Raw genomic sequence first — 23,462 nt, 5'->3', positions numbered from 1 at the left:
ACTGCTTCTGAAATACTCAAACCAGCCCATCTGAGATGCCAATCAGCCTACAATGCATGTCTTTGGACTTGGGGAGGAAACCAACAAAGTGTGGGGAGAACATACAAACTCATTCGAACCCTCAACCCTGGAGGTGCAAGACAAATGTACTAACCATTAAGCTACAGTATCCCCTGGGACCTTGGTTAAAGTCCCCGTGAAGTGTTTTGAAACGTGCAGCGTTAATGGATATGTTGACGTAATTTCCGCTGAAACAGGACATCAGGGCAGGACATATTGAGTGACTCCTCCCCTTTTTAAATATCCAATAGCGTTTAGCTTACCTCACAGCCCGGGCTAAGCCGTACCTGACAGTTAATACTATGGAAAAATGCCTGACAGAAAGCCTTGTTAGAAAGTTTCCTTCTTAACCAACGTACAGCTGGAAAACTGAATAAAACCTGTATTCAAACAACCAGAGACACATTTACGACCCGTTCTTGCTGGGATGATTTCTCTCGCTCAACAACAGAAACTTCAACAAGGTGATGTTTATAGTGTCGTGGGCGGGACACTTCAGATTCTAGAGAGCGTTTGATTGGACAGAAAATCTGATGAGAAGCTGAAGTGCAGAATGATGTCATCAAAATGGTTGATCCGTATCGGTGGTAGACAGAAACTGTATATTATTAACGCATATATCTTCTAAATGTGAATGTTGTCACTGTTTTGGCGCACACTAGCTTATAGATAACCTTAAAGCTAACATATTCATATTAACACATTAAAATCCACAAAACCTTCATGTTGATTATACGGGGACTTTAATGAAACATTTAGAGGAGCTCAGTGTTGTGTATCCGCTCAGGATGGTTTTTGTCACTCTGACCTGGCAACCCTTCCGATACTGTGAATGTGGCGATGATTTCCCCACCCGTATTCCGGCATGTGCTGACTGGACGCCATGACGTCGGGTGTTTTGTGGCTCACTGTGAAATCTCTCACATCGCGACTCCATCACGAAGCTAAGCGAGCGGTTTGGGATTTTAATGCGTTACGGTGTGAATAAGATGCAGTCGGGCGGACATGGTGTGTGTGTGTGAGTGAGTGAGAGAGAGCAAAAGAGAGAGAGTTAAGAGTGAGAGAGGAGTGTGATGACTGGTCTGTCAGCAGCAGCGTCCTCACACGGTGTTGTTATACCGAGGAGAAGTTACAGATACACGCGGGAAAGCGTTCTGACGCCTCGGCAGCGTATTATACGGTATAGAGGTGGGAAAAGCACCTGACTCGTCGTGTAGAGGAATAAATACAGCTTGAAGGCGCCGCTGGTCTTCCTCAACATCTCGAAGAGAAATCTCCGAGCGCCTGCTCCTGTGTGTGTGTGTGTGTGTGTGTGAGAGAGAGAGAGAGAGAGAGAGAGAGAGAGAGAGAGATGATGAGCTAGCTGCATGGAGGAGCAGCGGGCCTTCACGGCCATACTGTTTCCCTCTCTGGATTTCCTACAGCTAGCCGACGACAGGCGGTGGCCCCGCAGCTAACTCGCCACCGCTAGCTCGCCGTTTTCCTGTTGGACTCTCGGGAGAAAGACTCGGGCGCCATGGCGTGGGTGCTGAAGATGGACGACGCCACGATCGAGTCGGGACTCGTCCACGACTTTGACGCCAGTCTGTCCGGAATCGGGCAGGAGCTCGGGGCCGGAGCTTACAGCATGAGGTACTGGAAATACCGAGCTAGCTCACTGACAAACACTAAATCACCAAGACTCGGTCGTAATCGTGACTAGTCTGAGTTCCGTCCTAAATTACTCTGTATTTCCTGTAGAACTGCACTAGTGAGGTTCTAACATAAAGGCTGTGACACCCTATCTAGTGCACTATGTGTGTGAGTGGAGGTGGTTTGGGATTCCAGCCACAGAAGCGCTATGGTAACTAGCTGACTAGCTGGGCAGAGCTGACTGTTGTTGTTGTTGTTGTTGTTGTATATTAAAGTCTACTTTGGCAGTTTGTTCGACGTGTCAGCCATTACACACACACATTCTTCTCTCACATTATCGTTATATTATGCGGTTAAACAATTCCTGTGCTCAAACTAGCGTACATAATAAATAATAATAACAACTACGTATCTTAATAAGAAATGTTTCCCAGTAGTGACTACATCCGGTTAGCTGTTAAATTAGCATAAATAGAAAACTGTGTGCGGTTCAGAGGTATTATAACCTCCAGGTAGCTGAAGAACATTTACTTTTCACTCTGCCCAGCTCTGGGTTAAACTTCACTTCCTGGAACAGTGTGTTCCTTTCTGCAACATGTTGTTTCACTACTCAACAAAAGCTGTTCATACACCTCAGTGTAGGTGAGAGTATGTATGAATAAATGAATAAACACTTCCGCATGTTCATTCATGTCCTTCATACATCCAGGATGAACACACAGGTGAAAATGTTGGAGATGAAGTAATGAGAATAGTGATGAGGGCCATAACCATCCTGTCCTGTTCGGTTTTATTTCTCTTATGCCACAGCAGTTTGCCAATGAGTACAAGTTTAGTTTATTGATGAAAGATACATCAAACTTTTTAACCGTTTATAGTTACATTTAATGTTGTGGGATGATTGAGAAACGTGTGAGTATCAATCCCTACAGGATTTCATGATCGTAGAATCAAATGCAAAGTCAAGCAAACTCTACAATATACGGAGGAGCCTGGAGTTTTTAAAAAATTTCGGCAGATTTGAGCCAAGCTGTGTCGTGTGACGTCATCATTCGGTCAAAGCCCTCTTCGATTCATGTGTGTCGAACATGAGTACAGCTAAAAAGGTCTCAATTACCAAGAAAAAGATGGTGAAGAACAACTTCGTGCTGTTGTAATTCCACCAGTTCTAAAACTATGATCTCATTAAGAAGGGTTTCCCATTTTTTTTTTCTTTTGATTACATTTCTGATGATTTGCCGCAATTATGTTTCTTTCTCCACATCTTATGTGAAGAAACTGTGGTGCAAGTTCAAGTTCAGCTTATTTTTTAAAAAAGTTTTTATTTTACTGACTTATGTCATGGTTTTCACCATACATCTAAAGAATTCCTTAAAATCAAGTTGGGGAAAAAGGTACAGATTAAAACAGTGTGATTTTTCTGAGATATAACAGAGCAGTCTTAAAAGAGAAGACACCTTTGTAACTGCAGTATATGTATTCAATGATCTCACCAGTATGATTACCTTAATCCAGCTAAAGTCATACTCGAAGTAAACACAAATCGAATTAAGACACGTGGAGTATTCCTATTTTAATCGCATTAGCGACGTGCATTATAGACATGTACACACCTTAATCACATTATTAACGTCATGTGGGAGTTTTCACTGCAGTTTGCGACAGAACACGTTCACACACGGCAGTGCTCAACCGTTTGACGGCAAAAGAGAGCACGGCTGCGTCCGAAACCGTGTACTAACCGCATACATGTATTTCATCTGCTATATAGTAGGTAAGTACGCAGTTTGGGACGCAGCCCACGGCTTCAAGCAGTCGTCTATTTGCACGTATAGCATGACAAATAATTAACTGCACTTGAAGCTTTCGTAAAATTAAAAATAAAAACACCCAAAACTGTATACGGTTCCATAACAAAGACGAACTGTATGTTGATACGCGAAATTCTGGAGGGAACGTCGGACGGCGTGACGCAGTGACGTAATGACGTGTGCCGTAAATCGCTCTATGTTCTATAACATATAAAACGGGAACATGAAAGTAATTCATGTAAACACCTTAATCAGAATATTGTCTTATTCAGAATAAGGTCAATAATAAGATTGTTGCTGTCCATGTAAATGTAGTCAGTGAGATTGCAAAAATGTTGTGAATTTCTAAGTCTGTATTTTGTTCACAAGGTTATTGGAGCCGTAACTATGAATGTCAGTCATAAAACCTAAGAAGTCTCTAAGTCAAAGACTGATTAATTTAATCTAATTAATTAAGATTTTCCTCTGATCTTACAGAAGAGCCACATTATAAGCACATTTGTGAGTTGAAGCCCTGAAGCAAACGTTGCCAATGGATGCTGATGCTGAACAGTTTGATTTCTCTCCTATCAGGGTCCACTGACTAATTTGCGTTGTTTGCCAGTTTGGTCAGAACCGAAGTTCTGCATCTTTCCTGATGGACTGCATTGAGTTTAGTGTTGATGTTCATGCCTTTAGAATAGTACACACCTGATTAGGTTCAGCTTGCAGTGCTCAAAGGCATCAGGATAGATAAAGCTGCAAACCGCATAACACACTGTGATCTACTGTTCAGTTTTTGGAGTAGAGCCTAAATCGGAGATAAAATAAAATAAAATAAATTTGTGTCCAGTTGAGTGTTGTAAAGCTACTTGATTGATTTGAAGTCACTCAGATTCACCTGTTGTTGTGCATTACAGGTTTGCTTTGATGTAAATTGTTGTTTTCATTCTCTTTACTGTCAACCAGACACTGTTTAATGACATGTTGCTAAGTTCCCAAGCACTTTGAAGTTACTCTGTGGTTTCACAAAGATGGATGCATAGTAACCTCTCGGGTCCGCTTGGCATGGTTTTGGAAACGTGATGGAAAAATCACAATCTCTGCCGATATACTCTGCTGTTTCTGTGCTAATAATCTCATGCTGTGAAGAGCCTCTCTGTGGATAATCTGTTACACAGGACAGAACATAGCATTTACCCCAGGGCTTTGACATTATCTTTGTAGCTCACCAGCCACTAATTGTTGCTAGTTGTTTTCCGTATTTAGTATTGTCACTAGCCAAAACATTGGTCTCCAGTTTTAAATTTGCCTACAAAAAGATTACCATCTTAACAAATCATGAGCTTGTAGGCTTGGATTTTCATATTCTAGCCTCTAGGGGTCTGTCTGCTGCTTTTCATTTTTATTGCTCACTTTTTTCATCGTTTGGATCCTTGGGTGCCATCTTTCTTTTCTGGCGATCTTTGACACAGTAGGTCACTACATTTACCATGAGCTCCGAATATATACATTGTGTAGAAATGGTCATCAGATAAGCAAATACGAGTACAGTTAAGCTGAGTGAAGAAAACGGCACGCACAAGAGACATTCATTAACAGACCTGCTGATGTTCACGCTAGTACGAGTTATCACTCAAAAATACAAGAGAGAGCAGTCTCCCCCCCCCCCCAACCCCTTCCTCAGTGTGAATGAATCTGGAATGATGGTTGTGTAGGTGTTGTGAACTCTCTGACATTAACTGGCACCCCTGGAAGCCCAGCCCCCTTTCTTTGTATGCTGTAGCATATTTCTCTTCACTGGAGTTAAGCAGCCCAAACATGTACCAGCATGACAATACTCCTGTGCACAAACCGAAACAAAGACATGGTTTGAGAAGGTTGTAGTGGAAGAACTCAAGTGTCCTGCACAGAGCCCTGAACTCAACGCCCCTGAACACCTTAAAGTTGAACTGAAACGTTGACTGCACCCCAGACCTCTTCGCCTAACAGTCAGTGCCTGACCTCAGTAATGCTCTTGTAGCAGAATGAACACAAATCCCTATAGCCATGCTATAACATTTCCCAGAGCAAACTTCCACAAACTTTTGGCCATATACCAATCAGCCATAACGTTAAGACCACTGACAGGTGACGTGAATAACATTTATTATTAGTGTAAAGATCTGAGTGACTTTGACAAGGGCCAAATTGTGTTGGCTGGATGACTGGGTCAGAGAATCTCCAAAACAGCAAGTCTTGTCACGTGTTCCCGGTATGCAGTGGTTAGTACCTACCAAAAGTGCTCCAAGGAAGGACAACTGGTGAACCGGTGACAGGTCATTGGCACCCAAGGCTCAGTGATGCACGTGGGGTGCGAAGGCTAGCCCGTATGGTCCGATCCCACAGAAGAGCTACTGTAGCACAGATTGCTGAAAAAGTTGATGCTGGTTATGACAAAAAGGTGTCAGAACACACAGTGCATCGCATCTTGCTGCGTAGCTGTAGGACCGGTCAGAGTGCCCATGCTGACCCCTGTCCACTGCCAACAATATGCATGTGACCATCAGATCTGGACCATGGAACAATGGAAGAAGGTGGCCTGGTCCGATGAATCACTTTTTCTTTTACATTATGTAGATGGCCGGGTGCTTGTCTGTCACTTCTCTGAGGAAGAGATGACACCAGGATGCACTGTGGGAAGAAGGCAAGCTGGCGGAGATATTGTGATGCTCTGGGTAATGTTCTGCTGGGAAACCTTGGGTCCTGACATTGATGTGGATGTTACTTTGACACGTACCACCTACCTAAACAATGTTGCAGACCAGGTACACCCCTTCATGGCAACAGTATTCTGTAATGGTACTGGCCTCTTTCAGCAGGATAATGTTCCCTGCTACACTGCAAAAATGATTCAGGAACGGTCTGAGGAACATGACAAAGAGTTCATGGTGTTGACTTGGCCTCCAAATTCCCCAGAGCTCAATCTGATCACGCATCTGTGGGATGTTCTGGACAAACAAGTCTGATCCATGGAAGCTCCACCTCACAACTTACAGAACTTAAAGGATCTGTTCTTAATGTCTTGGTACCAGATACCACACACCTTCAGAGGTCTTGTGGAGTCCATGCCTCGACGGGTCAGAGCTGTTTTGGTGGCACAAGGGGGACCTCCACATTATTAGGCAGGTGGTTTTCATATTATGGCTGATCGGTGTATAGCGTTGGACTCTGCTAATGTTTTTTATATATATAACATTATACTGTATGTATATTTTTTAGGGATGCACCAACATCATCTAAAATGCCGAAAATGGTCAAAAACATTTTGAAAAAATAAAGATAAGCCTACAGTGAAGTGTTGAATCATCACTTTACAGATAATGTACGTTAATGATCATGATCATTTGAAAGTGGTTAAAATGCTGTTTGTTTCCTGCATGGAACCATTTCAGTGTTTTTTTTGTACGTTTAGTGTATTAGACAGGCGATGTGTTTAAAAAAAAAAAAAAAAAAAAAAAAAAACTACCTTGAAAATTCACTGCTATGATTTTTTTTTTTTTTTTTCCCCCATAGTTAAAGCAAAACTGTTTCAGCACGTCTCTATATTTAGGTTGTTATTTGTGTAACAAAGCATCAAAGCACACTTCAGTTAACAGACGTATACAGGCTACAGATAACGTATCCCGCTTCAGTACTTTTTGGGCTTAGACTGTTAACGGTGGAAGTAAATAAATCAATCAGTAAATAAAATACAGTAAATGTGCAGAAAATTAATCTGTGTAACACTATTTAAGGGTATACCGATTCTTAAAATACATGCGTGTGGACAAGTTAGCGCCTCAGCTGAAACCACTGATTAAGCGAGTGTGTGGTGCAGAAACTCCTCTAGCTTAATGTAAATAAAATCTTCACTTAATGACTACATTTCATGGACAGCAGTAATCTAATTACTGACCTTATTCTGAATAAGACAATATTGTGATTTAAGGTGTTTACATGAGTCACTTTTAGAATATTCCTTTTATGTTCTCGTGTTACATGTTATAGAACACAGAACGTTTAACGGCACACGTCATTACGTCCCCAAGCCACACTGTCCGACGTTCCCTCCAGAATTTCACGTATCAACATACAGTTCGTCTTCATTATGGTACTGTATACAGTTTTGGGTTTTTTTATTCTTAATTTTACGAAAGCTTCAAGTGCGGTTAATTATTTGTCATGCTGTACGTGCAAATAGACGACTGCTTGAAGCCGTGGTCTGCGTCCCAAACTGCATACTTGCCTATTATATAGTAGCTGAAATACGTGTATGCGGTTAATACCTGGTTTCGGACGCAGCCGTGCTCTCTTGAGCACTGCCATGTGTGTACGTGTCCTGTCACACAATGCGGTGAAAACTCCCACACAACGTTAATAGTGTGATTAAGGTGTTTAGATGTCGCTGATGCGACTAATACAGGAATACTCCATACGTCTTTATTCGATTTGTGTTTACTTCGAGTATGACTTTAGTCGGATTAAGGTCATCAATAATCGCTGTTTCCATGGTAGTTTCTTAATCAGAGTATTGTCTTAATTGGGTTAATATCAGAATATTGTTGTCCATGTAAACATACTGACTGACTGATGGATGGAGGATGCGATGTCTATAGGTTTTAACGGCACGTTCAGTTCTGGCCTCGATGGCATCCGAAAACAAGTCTGGATCAGGGATCAGTTTCTTTGAACTGGCACACACCGCTGAACTGACTTTAACTATCTGAGTGGAATCTCATGCACACATCCACTTCATGCTAAGTGATTTCAAAGTGTTAATAATCCAATAAACAAAAGAACATTAAAAAAAAAAATACTTTAGCCAGTTTTGTGCACTTGACAGTAGAATTGACTTCATCTAATCTGAAATATTTTAGTCTAACAATTAAAATACATTTAGCTGCTTTCTGTACTGTCTGCTTCTTTTTGTTTTGTTTCGTTATTCTTACCGAGTGCCTAGTCGAAATCCACAATGAAAGTATTATTTGATTCATCTATGCAACCCCTAGTACCCCTTGTTACCATCCCTGATTTCCATTCAGGCAATGTTAATGCTTCTAAAATAAATGGAAGGCAGCCGGAGGACAGCTGTCTTCTCACTTCCCTTATCCTTATCTTTGGGGGAAACAATCGATGGAGCGTAACAAGAATCACATTATAATGTTCATCTGGTGAGAATTCCATTAAAGTTTTCAAAAACGGTTCTCTGATGCAATATTCTGATAATATTGTAAACCGTGATATTGAAAATGGAATATTTGCACTTGTCTCACTTTGAGTATGTGCATTCAGGTCAGAATTGCAGGTTTTAGTGTGCACTTGGGTTTTCTTGACCAAATGTGGAGCACACGGTGGAGGCTAGAGATCAAAAGTTCAGTGTCGGAGAGTACGTTTTACACACACACACACTCGCACTCGTACACACTCGCACGCTTGCACGTCTTCTCATCAAGTTTCACATTACCCCACCCTGTCGCAGTGCAGCTGCAAGTTTCTTCCTGCCCCTCCAGATAGCACTTCCACCACTTCAGTGTTCGTGTGGGTAATATTAGCCTTCATGCTGACGTTAGAAGAAGGAATAGGAGCTGGTCAGTGCCAGCATTGTAGGAATTTCGCATTAGGGTGTGTTCGGGTTGCACTGGACTGGAGTACATGCTGAGTATACACGCACGGGATCAGGGCAAATGACATTTCACTATTGTGTTGATTGGTGCACGTGAGTTTGCACTGGTAATAAGTGTAACTTATCTGAAATTTTCATTTATTGATGTTGAGAGCGATTATCTAAGCTATCCGGCTTGTGTGTGTGTAGACTGAGCAATTGCGGTACGGAATGATGTATCACTGGCTGTTCAGGTTTCAGGGGCAGGTTTCCAGACTGCAGTATGTGCCAGCACACAGCAGCACTCACTGTGTATGGTTCAGAGATGCTGCCAATGTGCTGATTCGGCATCTTTCACCCTTCAGGTTCATTTTAAAATCATCTTAGATGTCATCCCTACAACCCGAAGTTGCATTGCAGAATGTTCGGAAAAGATGCATATACTGGTTGTTCACAGAAAAGATGCATATACTAGGTGTTGACATCATTACACCTGGTCCAATTTTAGCTGTTCCCATCCCTCCATGTTTCAGTGGCACAGTTGTACATTTGGGAGGGGTACGGTGGGCAGTGTTCCCATGATGGGCTCCAGATAGGCTCCAGTGACCCTGAACAGGGTAGAGTGATTTACTGAAGATAACCGAATAGATAAGTCATGAATGAAGAAATGTTGTGCATTAGAATTAGTTTACTTGCCTGATTCTCGAGTGGACAGGGAGGCTGCAAGCGTCAATGTTAAGGCATTCAAACTTCTTTAAGCGGAGACTTTTTGCCATAAATGACAGTGTGTCGTTAAAAACATGTCATTAAAAAAAGTTTAGAAAACGTGTTGATAGATGTGTGTTAGATGACTAAAAGTAAAACATCCATCCATCCATTTTCTGTACTGCTTATCCCACTTATCCTTAAGTGTATTAATACAGATTAAGGTTAACAAATGAGAAAATGAATTGCCAGGGGAGGAAATAACTCTGTGTAACCAGTTTTTAGACTCTTCTTTAAAAGTTTCTAATGTGGCACATTGTTTGTGCCCTCGACAAAATCTCAGCAAGTCGTTGGCCAGCATTTTGGCTACAAGATGTGGAGTTCTGTCCTCACTTTGTAGCTAAACATAATATACAAACAAAACGAAGACCATCGCAGCAGTCAGTAGGGAGTAGGGTTTTTATCTTTGTTTGGTTGTGAGCAAGAAAAGGAAAAAAAAACGCTGGAAACTATTTGTGGGCCGAGCAACTACAAATAAAAACCTTAATTTTTGTGTTCAAATATGTAGAAATGATGAGAATTCAAACACTTTTTACATCGGGTAGTTTGTTTAAACTGCCCTAGTTGTTGCGCAGGATATGAATGAGGCAGCGTCACATGTTCTTTTTCATCTGTAGTCTGATGTGAACAAGGTGTAGTGTTTCTCCTTAAAGGTTCAGTTTGTTTAAGAGACTGTGTGTGAATGTGTTGTTTATCTAGAGGAAGGAGGGGGTTCCCCTCTACTGGTTTCTGTGGCAACTGGATATGTGTAGTTCCAAAATATTAAGGCTTGTTTACCTGGTTGCTATACTCAGAGTTTTCTCTCTCCACAGTGATGTGCTGGCTCTGCCCATCTTTAAGCAGGAGGATGGGAACCCCTCGGTCGAGTCAGAGAGTAAGAATCCTCCGTTTCAGTATGTGCTGTGTGCTGCTACCTCCCCAGCTGTTAAAATACAGGAGGAGACTCTCACCTACCTAAACCAAGGTACTTAAACTCAGCCTGTGTTCCAATAACACTGATTTTGTGATGCATGATCACTTATACATCCCTCTTTTATATTATTCATACAGGCCAGTCTTACGAGATCCGTCTGCTAGATAACAGGAAGAGGGAGGAGATGCCAGAACTCAACAACACGACGGTGAAGGTGAAGGAGTGTGTGTGTGTGTGCGTGCGCGCGAGAGGGAGTGTGTGTGTGTGTGTGTGTGTGTGTGTGTTTATATGTGAAAGCATGTTTTTCTTTGTCTTACATAAAGCTGCTGGGGTTTCTGTTTCTGGGGTAAAAGCAGGTAGTGATGTGAGTAAAATTTTTGCAGTGTCATACAGTAATATCAAATTCACCCCAGCTCAAACCTGACGGGAAACCGTTAATCTCTCCACTGAAATGAAATGTTCTTATCTCATTCATTACTTAAGTTCGTGGTCAGGAACCTGTGGCTCTTTGATAAAACTCATGTGTCTCTCCAGGTGTTTCACCTTCACCAACGTATCATTGTTAGAAACTTACACACATCACTAGAGATCAGTTTCCTGCAGACAGTTCAAAGGCAGTTACAGTTCCTTTGTCGTACAGCCGACCGAAATGAATGAAAAGTCAGTTTAGAATAACATATTAATAAGTTGTTCCGGCCAGTGCACGTATGCAGTGCTGTGCGCGAGTGTCACAACGGCAAACCACTTGCGTTTCTATGGTAACCTCTCTCACTCAGATGCAAGCAGCTACCTATCTAGTTTGTGGAGATGGCGAAAAGAAAGAATTCAGAGGCGCATCGAAGATTTCAGAGTGGCTGGACTGAACCGTGTGCTTGTATTTAAAGCTTTGGTGCTCTGCTGTGTCTGATTTGCACACAACGTATTGCTTCGTTTAAAAAATCAGCAGCTAAGAGACGTTTCGAAACCCAGCGTGCAGCTTTTGCAGTAAAGTACCCGGTGGGCGAAAGCTGAAGGAAGACGTGTACGGAGCTCCGACGTGAACTGCAAGCCGGACAGCAGCAGCTGCGAGCGTGGACGGGGAAACCGGAAGCCTGAATGCTGGCAGCTTTGCAAGACAAGGACAGTCATGTGTGTTTGAATGGCTACTGAACTGTTCATGGATTTCCCACAGAAGGAGAAATCTTTCAGAAAATAAAAGACGTGCCCCTGTCAGCCAGAACAGTGCGTGAGTGGGTGACCACGCTGTCATGATGGCATGATGGCATGTAAGAGATGGGGAAAAGAGAACGGATATATGGGCCTAACTTCGGCAGATTTTTTCCCCTCTTGTGCTGGATAAGGCAAGTTTGTCCTGTTTTGCTCTCTTGGGCTCTCGGATTCAGATGGCTGTAGCGTTATCTAGATTCAATGTCGTGATCTACAGATGATTGAGAAAATGTTTTTCTGTTGTACCACTGGCAAGTGAAACACCTAAATAGCTCCCACAAAAACTCAAGGTAAATTGCAGTGGACTAAATCTGAACAGAGACTGGTGTTATTAATGCGTGACTAGGCGAGGGGAATATCAGGAGAGAGATTACACACGCGACTAGTGTTTTTGTCTAGGGAGTAGGGATGGGCGATATGGACTCAACTATATCACGATATTGTCCGGTATTTATTGTGATAACGATATCAGTGACGGTATAAATATAGTACAGTGTACCACTGTTTTTAGCTACTAGTGTTAGCTGTGATCTTGAGAGCCTCAGAAACACAAACATTGGTCTAAAAATAAAACTGATTTTTCTGTAACTAAACCAGTTCCTGATTGTAGAGGTACAGGAGCTCCTCATTTAGCGATAAGCTCCTCCTCAGCTTCACGTCCGCTTTCCGCCGTACTTGTTTTCACTCTGCATGTGAGCTGAGAACGGGTCACACACACATACATCATCAACTAGGTTTTATCGTTCTTATCGCAGGAAGACTTATTCTTATTGTGGGGAGAATTTCTACCGGGATATCACAAACAATAAGATATCGCCTATCCCTAATAGGGTGCGTATTATTTCTAGTAATTACACATGAATGCAAATTACATGTAAATGTGAATCTTGCTCAAGTTATAATCTAGATCTTTCCGTTTCAGATGATTCAATACGTAGAATGCAATACGATACAGTTAACCAAGTCTTTTCTCGAAGTGCTTCAATTTCACTCCTGATTGAAAACCATTCGGTTCTGTTGAATTGAAGATATCCTCCACGGTAAAGTCTTCAGAACAGAGGAGTTTGTGCTCTTGTGGTTTTTCAGTAACATGATGAGCTGCATTTGTTTTGTCTTATTCAAGAGAAAATACAAGAGAGGCTGGTGAGGGAACAACAGTTTTGCGGGTTGTTTATTGCCATTTAAGTTCTGAAAGAAATTCAAGGTCTGTCTCTCTCTTTCTCCATCCGAACACGCGAGCAAACTGGAGAGTGCGCGTTGATTTTCAACTGCAGTACTAGTTTTTAATCCTCCTCCTTTTAGATTAAAACGGGATCTTGGTGGTAAATTGATGTAGCCGTATTGTTGACCGTATGAACGATTTAAGTGCTCAGATCAGTTTCTCTTTATACCCCTATAAAATACCTAAAGGGACCTTCTGAGAGCAAGATGTTGAAAAACTTGGGAGGCTTGCTCTGAGAAACTCACCCATGGTCTGCTCATAAGGAAACTAGATCTAGAGCCATATTTCTGTAGAGCGATTTATGTTGATGTCTCTTGTTAGTCAAATTGAATTAAAATGAAAAGGCACAAGCCTCACGTGCGAGTCAACACGGTTCACTGGAGTGACTGCATAACTTTCAGCATAATTGGTGATACCTTATAATGAACGGTTTATTTATAAATTGAGATGCTCTTGAAATTTCAGCAATCAACAGTACAAATATTTGGCTGTTCAATACAGACGAGAAAGACTGCTGCAATGATTTGTGCGTCTGTGTGTGTAGAGTATAGTGAGAGTTGTGTTTCATGACCGGAGGCTGCAGTACATGGAGCATCAGCAGCTGGAAGGCTGGAAGTGGAATCGCCCTGGCGACCGTCTCCTTGACATTGGTACATCTTTGATACACTGTGACTGATTTTTTTAATCATTCCCTGAAATGTGCTGATTTATGAAAACACGGAGTGTTTCGTATTTGTTGTAGATATCCCTATGTGTGTGGGTATTACCGAACCCTGCACCCACGCCTCCCAGCTTAATGCTGCTGAGTTTCTGTGGGATGTTTCCAAACATGCGTCTGTATTCGTACAGGTGAGATGTAACACACACACACACACACACACACACTGTTTATGACCCTTATTGTACAGCCTGAGGAGCTGCTCTGGATCATGGTGTAATTGTGTGTTTGTGGTGGTCATGGTAAGGTGCACTGCATAAGCACAGAGTTCACACCGAGGAAGCATGGCGGAGAGAAGGGCGTACCGTTCCGCATCCAGATCGACACCTTCAAACAGAATGAGAGCGGAGAGTATGTGGAGCACCTGCACTCCGCCAGCTGCCAGATCAAAGTGTTTAAGGTAACGCTCACCCCGATGTTCCTGTGGGGGGTTCTTTTTGGTGCCAAATGGTCCAAGAGTAAATTTGTGGAGCTTGAGTCTCTGCACGTCTCTGTGTGTAGCCGAAGGGAGCAGACCGGAAGCAAAAGACCGACCGAGAGAAGATGGAAAAAAGGAGTGCACAGGAGAAGGAGAAATACCAGCCCTCCTATGATACTACTATACTTTCAGAGGCAAGTTTACTCTGTGTGCGTGTGTGTGTGCATTTCAAATGTGAATTGGTCCGTCCACGCACATCATGGCTGCTCAATATGTGTAAGTTTATTCAGTCCGTACAGTATTTCACTGAGGTTTCTTGTGATTGTTGCAGCCAGAAATGCTCGCTTTTGCTGCGACTTTTTTTTCTAAATATGAGATGCAATTTGCCGAGTTTGCAATTGCACAAAATTGTTCTGCGCGGTCTTTCGCAGTCATGTTTGTTGGTAAATGAAACCTTTTAGCTGTGCTCATGTTTGACACGCGTGAATCGTAGACAGCTCTGGCTGAATGCGCGTTGTGATGACTTCGCATGACGGGTCTTGGCCCAAATCTGCGGTCATTTTGAAAAATTGCAAGCTCCTGTGAACGTTGTGGAGTTTGCTTGATTTTGCGTTCGTTTCCCTGATCGCAAATTCCTGGAGGGAGTGCTTCTTTTAATGTTTGGGTTTTTTTTCTGTTGATGCATTTGACCAAAGAAATGATCATCTTTCAACAACTACAGTTTAAATTTATAATTTATTTATAGTCCATGATACTCTTAACCCTCGTCTACATTCTTAGTGCAGTGACCAAAAAGTTGTCCAATGATAAGGTGTCCAAGGTTTGAAATGATACTTACACTGCAGCTTGTGTGTGTATGTAGACTCGTCTGGAGCCAGTGATAGAGGAGGCTGTGGAGCACGAGCTGAAGAAATCGAGTAAGCGCACGCTCCCTGCAGATTGTGGAGACTCAACAGCCAAGAGCAAGAGAGGCAGTGTAAACAAACGCGCACACACACACACATGCATACATTGCATTACTATGGGAGACACAGTAATGTCATCCCTCCCACACAGATGCCAGCTTTAGATCAAAAAAGTATGAACAAATGGGGAAAATATGGCAGACATATCCCACAAAGGGAGCATATTTTCCCTTTTGAGCTAATGATAATTAATGCTGATTATTTGGAGGGGGAAAAAAGAAAAGACAAACCACTTTAGCGTTTATTACGGCTCGACCACTAAGAACTTATTGTTGGTCTGTAAAATCTGTTTTTCTAAAGGGTGGTCCTGGGTATAGAATTTTTCAACACAAAATGAACACTTCATAATAAATGTTCACATTGTCACTGTGTGCATTTAATAGCTTTTATGGCTGCTTTTTCTTTTTCTTTTGTCTGTAGTGTTCTCCTTGGCCTGATAATTCTTACGTGAATCCAAACACAGCAGCTTCCCCAACCTTCACCTCCAACACACACTCCTACAGTAACTCCGTTCCCGAAAGGTAACCAGAAAAAAGTGTACATTACCATTAGTCAATGTTGGCAATATTATAACGGATATAGATAGATACTGAGCATAGATGATGGGGCCAATATTGGCCTGAAATGCTGCATCGCTTTTGGATCAGATGGTACTTTCTTTGCTTTTCTGACGCAACATGAATCCATAGAAAATAAATTGTCTAAAAGGCCGGCACCATTCCACTCCTGATATCACACACAAAGCTTCATGCTTCATGTTGAAAATGGTAAAATTGGATCTATGATTCCAATATTCACTCTAAATGTTATTTGTTGAGCACTTTAACAAATTGTCAAGGGGCAGCTTCATAGAAACCTAGACGTAGATTTAGATCTCTAGAGTAAAACAGACATGACAGAACTCCCTGAACTGACCGACTCAAAGCAGAGCCCATCCTCTTCTGAGTGACCCAGGATAGTGGGTTTGTAACAGTCCAATATTCTGTAGAAGAGTAAAGCCAAACAGTTTGGTTTTACACTTATTATTATTATTATTATTATTATTATTATTATTATTATTATTATGCAGCTTCATAGGACTGAATATTGTAAACAAAAAAAAAAAGGAATTTTTTATTATTTTACAGAATATTTTGTATTTGGAAAGTGGTGGCTAGGTTTTTAGGATGATACTTGGAGGGGAAACCATTATACATCCATGGCTTATTGTTTAACATGTTTGCCTCGCTCCTCCGGGGTTGGGGGTTTGACTCTCACGTCCACAATGTGTGTGTGTGTGTATGTGTGTGTGTGTGTGTGTGTGTGTGTGTGTGTGTGTGTGTGTGTGTGTAGTTTGCATGTTCTCCCGGTGCTTCTAGGGTTCCCTCCGGGTACACCAGTTTCCTCCCCCAGTCCAAAGATGTGTGTTGTAGGCCGATTGGCATTCCCAAATTATCCGTCTTTGTGAATGTGTGTGTGATTGTGTCCTGCGCTGGGTTGGTACCCCGTCCAGGGTGTCTCCCACCTTGTGCCCACGACCCTGTGTAGCATAAGCGGTACAGAAAAGGGATGAATGTGCTTCTTTAATACATTTTGGTGTCTGGTTGATATTATTTCGAGGTATTGGTGATACTTTTAGGAAATAAAATAATGAGTGTTAAATAAATTGACAGGTGAGCTGAAAATATTTGTGCTGTACTGTATATATTTCCTGGGTTCTGAACAAGGACCGATAATGCCTTAAAACATTTATATTCTATATAAATGGCAAGAAACTCTCATATCACCTATACATGATTGTCAGAACCCTAGTAAATTGTACAAAAAGTCTCACTTATTTAAGACACCAACCCAGTGATGCCACTTAATTTTACACCGCGTGTGTGCTATATGATATAAGATTCAGACATCTACATTTCAAACAAGCATTTTGATTGTTTTTAAATCTCAGTGAATCGTCTTCACCCAATCACCAAGGAGATGGTAGCCAGGTCTTCGTGGAGGTTAGTACTGGTTTTTTGTTTACATTTGCTTGGTTAAATGAATAATTGCGTAATCTGCAAATTGTTACTGTGTTGCATGGATGACGTTCCTAACTTTTTATTTTCCTCTTCCTGGTTACTCACTTTTAGTCTTTAAGCCCGACATCTTCCATGCAGGAAGTACAGCAGTGGCTTCTTAAGAACAGATTCAACTCCTATAGCCGGGTTTTTACACATTTCTCAGGTCTGTCCCACTTTCTGCCTCTGTTTTCTGTATGAGTTCTGTACAATAACACACACATGCCATCAGTTATTATAATAGTGTAATTAATGTTATTGTGTGTGTGTGTGTGTTATAGGTTCTGATCTACTGAAACTGACTCGTGAAGATTTGGTGCAGATCTGTGGGCCACCCGATGGGATTCGTCTCTACAACGCACTAAAATCAAAGTAATTGTCCCAAGGGTGTGTGTGAGAGTTGTTTTATATTGATAGTAAATAAACAAGTGTGTGCATGTGTGCGTGTTTACAGGGCAGTTCGACCTCGGCTGACTGTGTACGTGTGTCAGGAGTGTGTGAGTCCCCTGCTGGAGAGACGCTGCCACAGCAAGAACGGAGAACATGGCAGTCCCATAAACGGTGTGTGTGTATGTATGTGTGTGTGTATGCACTTACAGAGCCACGGAGACCTCACACATGTGAAGGCTAGATTTCTTTGTTGAAGTCTATAATATTGTATAATGCATAATATCTAATCTGAAGACAATATGCAGAATGTAGTGTGATTATTTTTCAGACAAGCCAACAGTTTTTTATGTTCATTCAGCATGCATGTATACCGACATACATGTAGTATGTTCTACTTGGGAAAGCTTGAGTATCTGTTCAGAACATCTACATGATGTACATTTTTGCATATTGTGGACATTATTTTCTTCTCTAAACTAGAGCTCGACCGATCATCAATTGCTGGAACTGATTTTGGTTATCAGAAAAAATCCACACTGATAGTTTTTCCTGCTTGCGTCTGTTGCGGGAGCACCTGAGAAGGGTCTGCTGTCATTATACAGTACGAGAGTGACCTCTAGAGGCCACTGACAAATTTTGTTGTGTTATTTGAAGTGTTTTTTAATTAATTTTGGAGGTCTCTGTTTTTATTTATGTGGCGTGTTTTTGTTTGGTTCAGTTTGGATGTATATTTTTTATTTACTTTAATATTTATTAATAGTTTATATATATATTAATACTTATTTGTTTCACTTATAAAAGTACAGTACATTTTCATGGTACAGTCGGTACTGTTTTTTTTGTTGTTGTTTTTTTTAAATAAAATTCAGCAATATTTTACTTTGAGTGTAATGTTTTAATTCAGTATCAATTTTAAAAACTATCAGTTGATTAATCAGTTATCGGCAGGTACCGCACGGCTTAGTTATCAGTCGAACTCTGTTCTAAACCAAAGCTTTATTACAGTTTAAAGGCAATGATTTGGTCACCTGTGCGTTTCTAAGCATTTCTTTCTTGTTCTGAAAATGTCCTTGAATGTGTTTTTGTAGTTTACCATGCGCTTTACCTCGAAGAGCTGACCGCTCATGAGCTGACCAGAAAAATATCCAACGTATTGAGCCTGCCGCTAACCCTCATTAATCAAGTATACAGGCAGGGGCCAACAGGAATACACATACTGCTCAGTGACCAGGTACACACACGCATGCATATCATTAAGCTAGTTATAACACGCTCTTCTGTTCCTCTGTGGTTCTCAGAAAGCAGGTCCATGATGTATGACTTCTCCTTTTGCATTTTCATTTGCATACTGCAGACATATTTACATGTTTATAAGTTGCAGCAAAAGTTTGCCCAGCGTGTTGTTTGTTCTTCCTGCACACATTTGATCAAGCGGTGCTGATTCATAATCATCACCACCAAATGTACAGTAAATGTTTAATTGGGTGTGTGCTGCCTGCATTGCAGATGGTGTCGAACTTCTGTGATGAGAGTTGCTTCGTTGTCAGTCTGATAAAAGGTAATCAGTTTTCTTTTTTTTTCTTTCTTTTTCTTAATTAATTTTTTTTATATACAGTGGTCCATTAACTACATTACACAACACAGACCATGAGCACATTTCCATTTCAAAGCTAATTGAATTTTAATCAGAAATTAAGATCCACAAGTCCATCAAAATACATTTCTAAACTTTTTGGCTAAATGGCCCTTTTCATTCGTGCAGTGCATTTAAAATCTCAGGAATAAATCTCACCGCTGCGAGTGCCATTCCAAGAGAGTCCAGGGCTGCGTTCCAACCTGCGCAGTGCACGCTAAATAGTAACCTTATCAGTGATGTATTGACACACTATCAGCTTCTTCAGATCCCAAAAGTGACCAGCAACATCTTAAGATGATATGCCATGTTCTGGCTGAGGCATTTCTAAAAAACAAAAACGTACAGGACTGCTATAACTATGAACGTAAACAAAGATGAAAAACTAAATATGTACCAGCCAGGTTTTGGAGGGATAGTAAAGTTGACACGTAATGACCTGCCACGTCCTGGCTAGCTACAGACGTATTGTTCGGCTAATATAAACACAGCACTGGCGATGTCCCTTAGAAATGTTAGGCTGAGAGTTCAATTGTTTCCGATATAGGTGCACGGTGAGGGTCAGTCTGTGAGGTACCTGCAGCACCTGCGAGTGCCCAATCGGCAGAGACAAGTGCATCATAGGCCATCGTATCATATGGCAGCTTTATTGATTTAGCTGGAGAAAAGTGTGTTCCGCACAGACGTGGAGTGCATGTGGAAGAGGGTGAAGACACTGAAAACAGATGAAGTTACAGCCAGGAGAGTGTCTGAGATGACACGTTTGCAGTTGATGCTAATGTTGTTGCGTGGATTGAATTATTTACTTAACGTTATGTGCTTTAAAGCCATCGTGTTATGTGAAGATGAATCGGGTTTATAAAAAAATACACTCCCAGTGTGCTGTAGTACTACCAAAAAATCACGATCGTAAGCTGTATAGGTTTTTTTTGTTTTGTTTTTTTGTTTTTTTTGGACTCCGATCTATTCAAGCAATAAGGGACACGGCACTGTGGCATGTTGAAAATACGATATCGTCAGCCACCGCAGTAGAAGCTTGGACACGGAAACAGTAATAAGATCGTAACATCACGACTTAACAAGCAGATTCAGACTGTAGTTTGAGATGTGGGCCATGTATTTAAGACTCTGAAGATATAATTAATCGCTGTGTTTCCTCAGTATTACAGAAGTACTATGAGAATAAAATGTGTGCACATCACTATATCTAAAACCAGTTAAAAAAAGACTCTGCTGCTGTTTTGACTCAAGTCATAGATGGCGGCACACATACACGACGTCAGTAGATGCAAATTATCCCACTAACTCTAGCTAGTTAGTGAAACTTCAGTGTAGAGGCAAAACTATCACGTGTGGTCTCCAATGTAAACATTTTATTACCCGGTCTGTTCTCTGTGTGTTTTATTATCTAACCTGTGTATCTTTGTTTGTAGCCGAAACACAGGATGAACTGACGTTCCGAATGACACTCTTTCTACTGAGATTCAAACGTTTAAATTTTTAAATCCAAAAACAGAGAAACACGTCCTTTTATTCAGTCCGTACAGGATTTCATAGTTTTTTGTTGTTTTTTGCAGTATTGCGGCCAAAAATGCTCGATTTTGCTGCGTCTTGTTTCAAAATTTTGTGATGCAGTTTGCTGAGTTTTGTGGGGTTTTATGTTTGTTTGTTTGTTTTGTTTTGTTTTTTTTAATTGGCGGAATTGAAGTTGCAGAAAATAGTTTTGCACGCTCTTTCACAGCGATGTTTGTTGGTAAATGAGACATTTTAGCTGTACTCATGTTCGATGCACATGAATCGAAGAGGGCTTTGAGTGAATGCGCATTGTGATGATGTCACACGACGCCTTTTGGCCCAAATCTGTGGTCATTTTTGAAAAATTGCCAGCTCCTCCGAATACTGAGGAGTTTGCTTGATTTTGCCTTAATTTCTGCAGTCGATAAAATCCTGGAGGGACTGATTAATCACTAGTCTGTAATCATGAGATCTCCAACTAAAAGCTTGATTAATGATACAAACTCCACAATGAGGATAAACTGGCTGAATAGTGGTAGCCTCTCACCAAATTCAAGAACAAATAAATGTTCAGAAAGAAAACAAAAATTCATCAGTCCTGACTACTATGGAATTTTGCTGTTATAGTATAATATCAGTGTCACTCTCACTCTCTCTTCCCCTGTCTCCTGATTGGCTACCAGCTCCGCTCTGTCACTCAATAGTTATACTTCTTTCATGCCTGATATTGGGACGTAATGTTTGATATATCTGAGCTGGTGTATGATTTATTCCTAGAAATTTTTTGCCAATCCCGCTCCAATACCCAGACTCATCTCTGACTGGATTACTATTACAGGATTGACAGCGTGACTCAGGAACAACAGATTTTACAGTATTTTTGTCCCCTGACTCAATTTTGTGTTTTTTTTTCTTTTTTTTTCTGTTTTTAACAACAAAAACCCTGTGCACTACAGCCTTAATATTATGTATTGCGGGAGGCTGAACTCCAAAATTTGGGAATTGTACTTTTGGGCATATAGTGCATTATTTTGCTATTCAATGTAGTGAAAGTATAAAATAAATAGGAAGCCATTTTGGGATTCGGCACACTGACACATTTCTCCATCCATTTTTCCTACCAGATGACACCAGTGACCGATTCCATCTAGTTCTGAAGTAGAGGCATTTTGAAGACGAGCCGCTGACGTCACTGAGGTTCCTCACTGCCGTTCCCGAGCACTGCACATGCTCCCTCCATCCTTCTCTTTCTCCCTCCCTCTATCTCTCTCTCCATATCTACTGTGAGAGAGATAGAGCAGAGGTTGGTCAAGGCCTCCTACCTGTTAGAATCTGACTTCAGTGTATACATTGTTTCATATTGAAAACACATTAACTGATGAAATATTTTGTGTGTGAACGGGAGGGACAGCTCTGAAGCATGTGTGTGTTTTAAAGATGTAGCGGGAGAGCTGGAAGGATGGATTTTAAAAAAACAAAAACAGAGCAGGGTTTTCTTGCACAGTCCTGAATCAGACATTCAGGATGGTCCTGAACTCGGTCACAAAGCTGCCCTCAATTTATGGTTTGGTGATGACACCATCTCCACTTGAATAGTTTACCGTGTGTAATAGTGGCTGTGCTTGTTTGATTGCCTAATGTACATGTCTGTCGAAAAAGGACTGCACTTTTTTATTATACTTTTCTATTGTGATTTTGTTTGCTTTTGTTTTGTTTTTTTCTTGACACCTTTGTGTCTGCACAGATGAAGTGATTCCTGTGTGTATGATCACCTGTAGCTTGTTGTGAGGTATAGAGCTTGGGCAGTGTTTTCATGCATAAAGCTTCCTTACATAAAGTAAATTATGATGCTGTTTGTCTGCTTCTACCGAGACCAATCATCTCTTGGTGCCAAAATACTCAACTGTGTTTACTCGAATCTGTAAGACCGCTTCAGATGACTGGTGGCATTTAGTTTGTACTTTTTTTTTTTTTTTCTTTCTTCTTCTTCTTTTTTTAGTTGACCAGCAGCATTTTTAATTTAATTGTAATTCTTTGCTCTAGTTATAATTTTGTTAGAAATGGCAACATGTATTTTGTCATTCAATGTCTTTTTCCCCACCTCCCCTTGTTTGAGACTGTGTGGTTGGTTGGCTCAGTAGCTCTGCATTGGCCAGCTTTGGCATGTACTGTGCATTTTTTTTTTTTTTTCTTTTTTCTTTTTTTTTCTACCACTAAGCATGGAGGGCAGGGATGTTGCTCTCTTTTAATTCTAAGATAAATGACCAAGTCTGCACTGATGTGAACATACAGGAGCGCCACTCTGCTGTATATGCTGGTGTTAAACGCTGTTCAGAATAAAGGTGTAGGCTGTGTGCACCCATCCTTCACACTCCTCAGAAGGCAGCGAATAAAACGTGGTGATGACTCAGCACTCTCATCCTCTGTGGATCGTATGGACTGTCCTGTGTGTTTTCATGAGAACAGTTATGGTACTTCCATATCACTGTGTCTTTAAGGAAGCCTGTCATGTATTGTAAGATGCTGGGATGTACACACTTAATGCCTGTACCAGAAATAAAATAATTTTAATA

The 23,462-nt window shown here is 41.1% G+C and overlaps 1 protein-coding gene across 1 annotated transcript; it reads left to right on the top strand.

The window, feature by feature from the left end:
* Positions 1-519: 519 nt before the first annotated feature.
* On the top strand, positions 520-23,462 carry ubp1 (upstream binding protein 1). The gene is made up of 16 exons (XM_053612916.1): positions 520-1,692; positions 10,683-10,834; positions 10,921-10,997; positions 13,756-13,861; positions 13,954-14,060; positions 14,177-14,329; positions 14,431-14,541; positions 15,210-15,323; positions 15,733-15,833; positions 17,243-17,294; positions 17,424-17,517; positions 17,633-17,723; positions 17,806-17,912; positions 18,830-18,972; positions 19,248-19,299; positions 22,014-23,462. Exons 1-16 carry the CDS (start codon positions 1,577-1,579, stop codon positions 22,049-22,051), a joined length of 1,614 nt encoding a protein of 537 aa, XP_053468891.1. The 5' UTR covers positions 520-1,576; the 3' UTR covers positions 22,052-23,462.

The sequence above is a fragment of the Ictalurus furcatus genome, chromosome 24 (genome assembly GCF_023375685.1).
Source record: "Ictalurus furcatus strain D&B chromosome 24, Billie_1.0, whole genome shotgun sequence".
Lineage (NCBI taxonomy): Eukaryota > Metazoa > Chordata > Actinopteri > Siluriformes > Ictaluridae > Ictalurus > Ictalurus furcatus.
The sequence above is the reverse complement of the archived record's forward strand: the minus strand, read 5'-3'. Positions and strand labels throughout refer to the sequence as shown.

Bases quoted from the DNA above. Each gene is read 5' to 3' on its own strand.
- ubp1 (XM_053612916.1), top strand. From the start codon at position 1,577: ATGGCGTGGGTGCTGAAGATGGACGACGCCACGATCGAGTCGGGACTC. The intron at 14,542-15,209 runs GCAAGTTTACTC...GTGTGTATGTAG, and splicing joins ATACTACTATACTTTCAGAG to ACTCGTCTGGAGCCAGTGAT. The intron at 15,834-17,242 runs GTAACCAGAAAA...TTTAAATCTCAG, and splicing joins AGTAACTCCGTTCCCGAAAG to TGAATCGTCTTCACCCAATC.